The sequence below is a fragment of the Triticum dicoccoides genome, chromosome 1A (assembly GCF_002162155.2).
Source record: "Triticum dicoccoides isolate Atlit2015 ecotype Zavitan chromosome 1A, WEW_v2.0, whole genome shotgun sequence".
In the NCBI taxonomy this organism is placed as follows: domain Eukaryota; kingdom Viridiplantae; phylum Streptophyta; class Magnoliopsida; order Poales; family Poaceae; genus Triticum; species Triticum dicoccoides.
The window spans coordinates 577,114,646-577,125,159 of NC_041380.1; the positions used below are offsets into that span (position 1 = coordinate 577,114,646).

At 49.8% G+C, this 10,514-nt stretch overlaps 1 protein-coding gene across 1 annotated transcript; it reads left to right on the forward strand.

Moving 5' to 3' along the window:
- Positions 1–1,111: 1,111 nt before the first annotated feature.
- LOC119291929 (protein FAR1-RELATED SEQUENCE 5-like) lies at positions 1,112–5,243 on the forward strand. Its single transcript, XM_037570747.1, has 7 exons — positions 1,112–1,328; positions 1,490–1,655; positions 1,905–2,163; positions 2,256–2,946; positions 3,045–3,502; positions 3,646–3,933; positions 4,046–5,243. The coding sequence occupies exons 1-7, from the start codon at positions 1,196–1,198 to the stop codon at positions 4,988–4,990; spliced, it is 2,940 nt and encodes a 979-aa protein (XP_037426644.1). The 5' UTR covers positions 1,112–1,195; the 3' UTR covers positions 4,991–5,243.
- The last annotated feature ends 5,271 nt before the right edge of the window (positions 5,244–10,514 follow it).

Here is a 10,514-nt window from a genome sequence, read left to right on the forward strand (position 1 = left end):
GATCCGTCACGGTACAAGCCGACGCTGTCCACCAGGCAACAGACCCCACATCGAGGTGCCGTCGACATGATCACAAGGGCTTCCATGTCACCGTCGCCGATCTGAAGGAAACAGACCCCACATCACCCGCGGCCGCGCCTCTTGGTTGCGATGCCCGCTGCGCGAAGCAGCCACCGTCCGAGGGACGGACCGGCCTCACGCAGCCTGCCCAGCCATCCGCCGCGCCACAGACCCCACATCACCCGCGGCACGACATGCCCTGGGGGTCCGCCCAACACCGGAGACGTGCGAGAGAGTATACCCCCCCGCCCCACCGCCCGGCCCCTGGACTTATCCTGCCGGCGTCCTCCGCCGGCAGCGCAGGGAGAAAGGAGGAGGGAGTTCGCGGCGGCTGCGGCTAGGTTTCTGTATACGACTGAGTCGCCCTAAGGGGCTTGTCAACAGTTCTGAGCGTGACGTTCGCTCAAGGGGGTGATGCAAAGTTGCCACTTCCTCCTCCCCCTCCCCCCATCGGCAAAAGCCATTTTCCCAGTCTCGACGGTCGTCAAATGTGAGTATGTAACCCACCGAGCTATCTTGCGCCGGTTCGTCCTCAACGCAAGCATACCGTTCGCTAACGTGGATGTTGTTTTGACTGTGAGTTGAAAGGAGAACATTTTTTCTTTCTGTCGCCCCTTGTTGCTAACGAAGCAAAAAACAACCCGGAAATGTGTTTGTGGACATGGATGTCACCCTGAGGAGGATTGTCATTTGGATGCACATAAGTTTATTTTCTAAAAAGAAATCAGAGAAGCCACCTTCAATTAGCTCGGTGCCGGACCCAAGCCAGCGGATGCCACATCACGCCGGCCGCAGTGGAGATGACATGACGCGCGTAGTACACTCAATCATGGGAATATTAAATTATCGGAAAACAATGACGCACTCCTTTGCTTCCTACGCAGTCACAGGACCTGAAATCGCTGGGCATCGGTGCCAGTCCTGCGCCGTCCAGGCCAGCATATCATCACGTACATGCATCACGACATTCCAAACGCTGCATCCCGTGAGCAGGCGCCAGCACTGCGCCGGCCATTTTGCTTCGGGGGCAAGCACCCCCGTGACCGGCGCGTGGGGTCGAACGCGCTGCTGTGGGTGCCATCCTCTTCTATCTCGCCCGTCCAGAGAGAGATAGAGAGAATAGCTAGCAGAGAAAATGGTGGATCCTGAGAGAGGTAGAGATACGCCCTCGACCGAGCAAGACCGGCGCCCCGGAGAGGGAGCGACATCTATCTCAGTGGGGGAGAACGGCGGTCCTGCGGATTGTATGGAGGTAGACGATATCAAAGGTATGCATCTTCATTTTTATGTTGGCCTCTTCACTCCACCCTGTATGAAAACTTTCACCATTTTCTCATACTCTACATCAGCAGATGCAAAATCTTTTTTCCAACGCTCTCTTGAATCATGAGCTAACTCGTTTTCGTGCTGCTACATGCGTGGGCACCAGCCTCTAGCGTGGATCAGAACGAACCAAACCCAGGAATGGAAAACAAGCCTGGCGCTGAGACAATTGATGTTGAGCACAGGGACGAGGATGATACCCAACCAGCGCAAGTCGTCGAAGAAGACAACAGCGCCCAAGCAGATGAAGATGGATGGATAAGACGTCAGAGGTAATTCTCGCACTAGGCAATCATCTTAGTTTTTACATATAGACTGGACTAGATCATTTCAGAATCATACACCTTGTCGTTCAATCTACGCGCACGCTATAGGAACAGCTTTGCTCCCAACTAACTTTGTGCGTCGTATTAATCTTACAGGAACAAAAAAGAATCATACACCTTGTCGTTCAATCTACGCGCACGCTATAGGAACAGCTTTGCTCCCAACTAACTTTGTGCGTCGTATTAATCTTACAGGAACAAAAAAGGGAAACCATGCAGAGCAGCAGAGGATGGAAGCCTTGGCACAATCGAGAGGGCGATGGATGAAGCCGTGAAGCTCGGAAAGAAAATTGTCTTTGAACCAGCTGTGGGCATGTCCTTCAACTCTGAGCAGGAGGCATACGAGTTTTACAATGCATATTCATGGGAAGTCGGATTTGGCATTAAGCGTGGAAACAAGTACGTCAACGGCAACAATTACAAATCAAAACAAGATATATTGTGCTCATGCGAGGTTAGCTAAATCGGACAGCTTTCAGTTTCCCATGTAAACGATTAGACACATGCTGTTAAAAATATATTTTCCTCTTTTCCTATTGCATGAAGGGCAAAGACAGTAAACAAAATTCAAGATCATCCAGGACGCAATGCCGGGCGATGGTCAGGATCCTACGGACCAAAGACGACGGTTGGTACTACGCCATAGTTGTGTTGCAACACAACCACAGGATGGCTGAATCAATAGGAGAAAGAAAAATATGGAAGTGCCACAACCACATCGACTCATCCGTGAAACAGCTAGTGAGTCACCTTCGTCAAAATAATGTTTCACTCACCAAGGTTTACGGCGTGATGTCAGATATGCATGGCCGGTATCAAGATGTCCCTTTTCGGAAGAGGTCTCTCCGAAGCATGTGTGCAGCAATAGCACACGAATCTAGCCAGGACAACATCAACAAAACTCTTGCTTTGTTTTCCAGCATGCAAGCTGAAAACAAGGGCTTCTACTTTGCGGTGAAAACCGATGAGGAAAGAAGAGTATCCGGTCTGTATTGGTGCCACCAGAAGAGTAGAGCAGATTACACGTGCTTTGGCGACGTCGTGACCTCCGACACAACATACAAGAGCAACCTGTATGAGATGCCGGTGGGTATGTTCGTGGGGGTAAACAATCACCATCAATGCTGTGTTTTTGGTTGTGTCGTTCTTCGCGAAGAAACAGTCGAATCTTTCGAGTGGGCTTACACAACTTTCCTGTCGTCGGTGGAGAACAAAGCACCACAAACATTTTTAACGGGTAAACTTCTTCTTCAACAAGCGCAATATATAAAACGTTTCTTCTGAGGCATCTAACGAAAGAACGACGGGGCCCTTTTTTTATTTTTCTTGTTGCAGACCAAAGCAGGCAGATGGAGCTTGCAATAGCTGTTGTCATGCCAACTACGGCACACAGATGGTGCAAGTGGCATGTGTTCAAAAAGATGAAGGAAAAGGTAGGCAATTTGTACAGAAAGGGTTCGGAATTCCGCATCGAATTTGATATGCTGATCAATGAGATGATGACGGTGGATGAGTTCGAAAAAGAGTGGGAGACATTAATGTACACTTACGGTCTTGACAAGAACTCATTCATGAAGCAAGTCTACGATGTTAGACATAAATGGGCAAAACCATATTTGAAGGATAACTTCTGCGCAAAAATGTGCAGCACTCAAAGAAGCGAGTGCATGAACAATGTTTTGAAAAGTTATGTAGCAAGATCAGCACCTCTGAATAGTTTTGTTGTCCAATTCAACAAAATGTATGCCGACAGATGTTCCGAAGAGGACTACGAGCACGCCCACACAAGCAAGGTATGTTGAAAGAGTAACAAACACGTTCCGCTCCGCCACATATGCATATCATTGTATTTTTAATCGCACGTTTCTATGTTTGAGTTCTTTTCGATCGCGCCAAGTAACGGCAATAACCGAACCAAATTTTTTCACTTATGCAGGACAAGATAGTCCTCAAATTCAATCTACCAATAGAACGCCACGCCTCGCGCGTTTACACAAGAGCAATGTTTAAGATTTTCTCAGATGAGCTATTCCATTCGGGACCATACGAAGTGAAGGGCAATCAGCTTGATGGGAAGATGATGGTAGAGCATGTCAACGCTGAGACCAGGAAACGCTGGTGCAAGGTCAACTATGAAGTACATGTAGACAGAGAAAGTGACACATACACATGCGAGTGTGGCATGTTTCAGCATTCTGGCATTTTGTGTAGGCACATTCTGAAGGTGAGCATTTGTTTGTTTTCGCACAACATACCCCAGGCCATGTTTTTTGTTTAGACCCTCAGACGTGATCTTCCGCAAATTCCTCACCTTCATCATTTTCCGAATTCCGCAGGTCATGCTTCACGTGAAGCTGCACACCATTCCAAACCAGTACATACTGAAGAGATGGACAAGAAATGCACGCGACAATCTACCCGACCATCTCAAGTGCTACCAGGAGGACGCAAGTGTGCAAGTATCACAGACATTCAGACATAATCTCATATACGTGAAAGCACTTGAGCTAGTGAAGTTGGCAAACACTGCTGTCCCGACATTTCAGTACGCAATCAATAAGTTCCATGAAATGCAGGTAGAGCTGCTGAAGATGATTGCCATTGGGGGGTACGAGAACACCACAAGAAAGATGAAGAGTTCCACTGGCACAGCGACAGATGGGGGGAGCTCGGACAAGACGGATGCCAACTGCACACCTGATGCTACATGTCACAAGGGACAGCATGACGATGAGCCTGCGGAAGACATGGACCAAGACATGTATGAAGACGTGCTAGCTCCTGAAAAGAAAAGATCAAAGGGAAGGCCGAAAACAAAACGCATGAAACCAGCATCAGAGATTGGTACAAGATACACCAAAAGGAGCTGCTCGATATGCGGGTCAGAGGATCACAACACCAACTCATGCCCGTGCATTGAAGGCGCCACAGGTGCCCCCCAAGGCCCATATGCTCCGGACGATGATGTAGCGGGGCCAGCGGTGGCAGCTGAAGATAACATCTTCACATCATCGGGCAGCAATGCGTTTGGGCTAGAGGCGGAGGCAGAGGAAAACACAATAATCCGTTCAAATCAGAGAAACAGCAACAACAAATCACCGTCCGCTCCCAGGAAATGCAAGAACTGCGGGCTAACTGGGCACTATGTGAGCACTTGTCCGACATACAATGGCCCCAGGAAGCCACCCAAAGAGGTCAGATGCACAAAGTGCAAGCTTGGGGGTCACTACCACACCACTTGCGGCGGCGACACAACCTACAAGCGCAAGCATGATCCTTAGAACATCATTGCAGCTGAAAGTTTCGCGACGCACCACCCGATGAAGACAAAGTGCCCACAGGTGGCACTTCTGGAGTTTCGTTGCTGCAATAAGAACTTTTCCATTAGCATAATTGTTCCTTTCTTACTAAGATTATGTTCCCCCCATATTAAAAACTGCGTACTTCGTTGCACTTGTTTTTATTGTAAGCTAATTATACATTGGCACATGGTTATTATTATGTATGGTAGAAACAACCATCCTCTTTTTTTTAGCTCTGCTGTAGGGTTAAGCACTTCTTTCTCGCTCTATCATGTTTTCAATTTTTTTGCTTACAATATGATCTACACATTTCTTACGAAAGAACAAATGGGCATACGTCAAGAAGAGTGGCAGGTAGAGGTCCTATGTCGATTTCTCTGTTGCAGGCACATCGATATCTTTTTCGGATCCTGTTTTCGATGGAAATGGTTCATTTTTTTTGTGTTGTACAACTACGATTTTAAATTATGATTTGTCGCCATTTTTACATATTGTTCTTGTTTCAAATAGTATTATAATAGAGACGCCACGGAGGACGAAGAAGACCCGACTATGAGTAGAGTTTATACCTTTCCCACCAAGTTTATGCATTACCAGTTGAAGAACTTCTGCATATTCATCTTTCTTACATTTCGACACGCGCGTCATCGTCGGTGGTTTTACAATTTGGTTGTTTTCACCATAGTTCACGGTCGAACAGCCACCGAGAGTCGAATGGGCCATTCAAACAAACACAAAGAATCCTGGCAGCCGCGGGGACACTGCTTGTATAGTGATTGGGTTTTGCAAGGCATGTCGTGCGGAAAACCCCACCAGGAGCGGACTTGTATATTTCTTCTAATTTTTAGGACGCGGGCAATGTAGGTGATTTTTAATTCCCACCTTTGCGCAAGGTTGCACCACCACCCAATGTGGTAGGGCCCATTTGAAACCAACAAAAAATAAACCACCCGCCGCAGGGACGGTGCTTTTGTAATGATTGGTGGTTGCAATCCTATTTTTGTGCGCAAACAACATCAGTGAAATAGAGATGACGAAAAACACCCACCAACAGCGGGTTTCTCTCTTTGTTACTAAGTTTACAGAATTCCATCCGAAGAGCTTATGGAGGTTCATGTCCCTTTTATTTCTGTTCCACGGGCGAACACATGTTTTCAAAGGCGTTTGCTTGCGCGTACCATCTGGGATATGCGGTGTGGCGGATGGCTGCGGCACACGGTGGGAGGTCGTCCCGTCTTCGGACGGCGACTGTTTGGCGCGGCGGGTGGCCCAGTCAACGACGGCGGCGGCGGCAGCGCATCCACAATCCGTACCATTTACGACACTGTAGCCTCTTTGCTTGCAGCAAACAGGCTTATGTGCAAACGAAATTATAGAACAGAAGCTGTGAACCATATTTGCTACCCAGAGAGGGGGACACGCTCAGAAATGAAAAAAATATTTTGACAAAGGCAACCACCACAATTATATTAATCTGCAACAGTCTTGTCGGAATCCTCACTTACAAGCTTAACAAACTGATGAAGGTACTACAGTACTGCAAACATATTTTTTTTTTGAAACTCAGTACTGCAAACATTCGAAGCCGTATCTGGGCTGACTCAATAAAAAAAGAAACAAACTGAACTAAAGCTTGAATTAAAGATACAATGATGCATCACGGCGCGGGAAGGGAAAGCATCAAGGCAGCGGGACGGTCACAACAAACGACGGCACAGCTAAAGATGATGGGGCGACAGCGAGTAAGCCGCTGGCGTGGCGTCCACCAGCGGGACCATGCACGGCACCATCGCGCCCCCTCCCCGGAAACATAATACATGGCGTAAAGCTGTTGCAGCCCGAGCATTGACGAGTGGATCGATGTCCCGTCAACATATCCAGGGACCCATGCACATGTAGACGGCACTGCTTCGCTGACCAACGGGCAATATCCACGTCTCCCCAGACGGCGCCGAGCGGACAGTGCTTCTGGAGCCGGTGGTATCTCCTGCACTCCGTCCACATGGATGAGCATGTGCCGCCTTCGAAGAAGACCACAGCCATAAACAAGGCTGTGCAGCTGCTCCACCTCCACAAGCGGCAGGTCGATGTCACCAAGATCTCCATCCACGTCACAACCATCTGCGAGGTTGAGGCGCGAAACCCGAGGAATGATGTCCGGGTGATCAACCTCCGCGTGCAGCACATAGAAGGCCACTTCCGTTTCCATGTACGTATCAATCTCTATGGAGACGATCCTGCACATGGGTAGGAGTTTCTTCGCCGTCTCAAGCGACCACGCCTGCTTAGGGATTCCCTCGAGGAGAACACGCACTCGGTAACGTGGACGCACCAGCTCGGCGTCGAAGTCAAGCGTCCATTCCTGGACGCGGAATGGTGTGGCCCGGCCGTCGTGGAACACCCTCGCGGACGCAACTCGATCGCGCCACCCCTCATCCGTGAAACGGACAAGGTGGGAGCCGCACGAGATGATGGAGACGTCGACTGCCGCTCTCGGGATGTCGTCGAACTCGGCGAGGATTGCTTCCTTCACATCTGCCGGGTCGACGCACGGGCCGGTGACTACAACAGCCGTCGCTCGGAGACGGTTTTCTTCTTCCACCATGGCAGGGGTGCGCTCAATCACGCAGTGAGACATGAACGGACGGCCGTTTGCCTCGGAGGAGAACAACATCGGGGAAGACACGTTCTCCATGGGGTGGGTGTCTTTGGTTGTTTCCTCACACACTAGCTCAACACCGAAATGTGTTTCCGTGCTTTTGGCACTACCCGCGGTCTAATTTATATCAACATGCGCGTCTTTGATTCTGAACGCCCCACCCAACTGCACATGCTGTGGTAGGAACATGCACGCCTAATATCATTGGATTTGACGATGCCCGGCTACCGCCCGACGGCATGCACCCGGGAACACGGGAGTTCTTAATTACGCCCCATGAAAAGTGGGCACGCGGGGCTCACGCGTCGGCGGCTGTACCGGACGTACAGAGTACTGTACTGCCAGGAATGCTAGGAATGGGTACTGTCCGTATATCAATGGCACACGGATGTGTGTCCTGAACTTTACCATTGGGGATTGATGACCGTTCGGACCATGCATCTGCGCATGAATCATACACTGATGAGAGGAACTTGGTTCCGCGCGCCGTCTGCCTGCACTAATTTTTGCCTCGCAACGCATCTGTTTCTCTGACGACACATGCACGGCAGAGAGGAGATGAAAGCAAATAAAACAAAAAACGCAGCACGCCAGGCAGCGGTGACCACTCTGTCTTCCTGTTAAACAACATAGTACAAAAAAAAGAAGATAGAACTGGACCAAAAACAACACGAGGGCATGCCCGTCAACTGATAGCGTATTCAAAGTGGTCTAGAACTAGGATACAAGCTTTGAAACAAAGTAACAAAACAAAGATCCTTTAGACAAATCAACCAACAGTCAGACAGAAGGAAAGCGCAGCCACGGCAAAGAGCACCCCCAAAAGAACAGCGGTGCGCAGACCGGAACGCCACCCAAGGTCACGCTGTTCAAGAGGACAAAAGTTGCGTAATCCTGATCGGCGCAGTTCGTCATTCTCTTCCTCGAGCCGAAGAATCCTGTCACGAAGATCCACCAACAGCTCTCGCATGTATGGGCTCGGCCTGGGGTCTAGCCAGTACGAGAGAGGTCTGTGGCAAACCTGCATACATATACAAGCTCGCCGTTTGAGGCACATCGCCGTCCGGTAACCAAGACATGCAAGAGAGGAAGATGATCTGCCACTTACCGCCGCCCGTTTGCAAGACATGTACCTACGCCCCGGGTTGGCGTCTGTCCATGAGGTCAGACGCGCTGCCTTTGCGCCGCAGCTGCAGAAAACGGCTGGCTCGTAGTCCAGCGGGTCGACGACGTACGGCAGAGGCGGTCTTCTGCCACTCGCCGACCGAGGCGCGGTGGAGCTGGACATGGCTGCAAACTGCTTAACTGCGGAAGACAGGGCTAGGAGGACCGGTGGGGGAGGAGGGGGTTGGGGGTTGTGTGTGTGCCATTTGGCCCCATGGATCTTGGACGGTTTTGTAGCGACGCCCAGATCCTCGTGCGCCGTGCGATCCGTGTGTATCGCCAGAGCGAGAAGTGACCAGACGAGCACGGGCCGTCATAAAGAAACCCAAAAGCCGAAAGCATGGGCCAATGGGCAGAGAGATGAACACGACCATGCAGTACAAGACAAACAAAACTTTGCATCGCCTTGGTTTTTACCGGAGCGCACAGTAAAAATCTTGTCATGTTCTCAGAAGCCAACCAACCAGCCAAGCCCTCATCACTGCCCGCCACTGTCTACATCCCGACGGCAGCCACGCAAAAATATTGACCAAACAGCGTTCCATTCTACAAATGTACTGCTAGCTCGGTAGTTCGTTTTCGATGTAAAAAAAATAGGCCATGCAAAGAAACACTATCAAAACATTAGTAAGCATGATTCACTGCACCTAACCCCTCAAAAAATCTACTGCATGGATTCAACCGTGCCCACCTCACGGACCGGCAGCGAACAGAAGTACACGCTCCATTCAACACAAAGCCGCCCCCGGTGCTTGCACAACATCTTGAACATGCATGCATTTTTTGCTCATTATTTAGAAAAAAGTTTTGACTACTGACAATTCTGTTTTCTCTCTCTCCTCGGACCTCCCTAGCTCATTGTCTGTTGGCATCGCCCCTCCATAAATACACGCACATCTCCGAGGCGGTTTAAGGTGTAGACAATGAAAAACACGGAGAGGACTTCTAAGTGTTGATGTTGTTTGAAAGCAATGTGAACATTAAAAAAAATAAGGCCGCCAGTTTTGAGTTGACCGGCTCGACGAGGGAGCTACACCCCCTTCCACCTCATAGGTTTACCCGGCACTCCACTACTCTGCTCCCGGAAGTCCTTTCATCTGTGATTTTCCAGCCCCTAGTTTGTGCGGGGCTTCGGCCACCGCCAGACACCGGTGTCTTTCATTATGCTTGGCCACACAACACACGGCCTGTAACGTAGCTTGCAAGTCTGGCCGCGCTCCGTGGCTCCATCGGCGCCACTAACAGTACCTGGATTATATGACGGCACTGCGAACACTTGCGGCGGTGAGAGCGTGGTGTTCGGCTTGCGGGGGACGTCCCCTTTTCTTGGACGTTGGCGCTTCGTGCCGTTATCGTCGATGAAGTCGTTGGCTGGGTCGCAGGAGGCGTCCTAGCTGAAGACTTCGGTGATGTTTGTCGTCTAGTATTAGGTCGGTTTTGTGTATTCTGTTTTGCTGAGGCGATGACGTTTTTTTTTGCGCATCCCCGGAAATAAGTACGGACTTTTTCGTCCATTTTTCATGTCGAAGTGGTCTACCTATCAAATTAAGTACGAAAGTCGCTTAAGCACCGATGGCAGGCCTTGGGGTTCGATCGGCGACAATGAATCCCCAGGACTCATTACATGACTTCAACCATTACCGTTTTGATCTAACATATGTATTTTGTATATTGAAATAC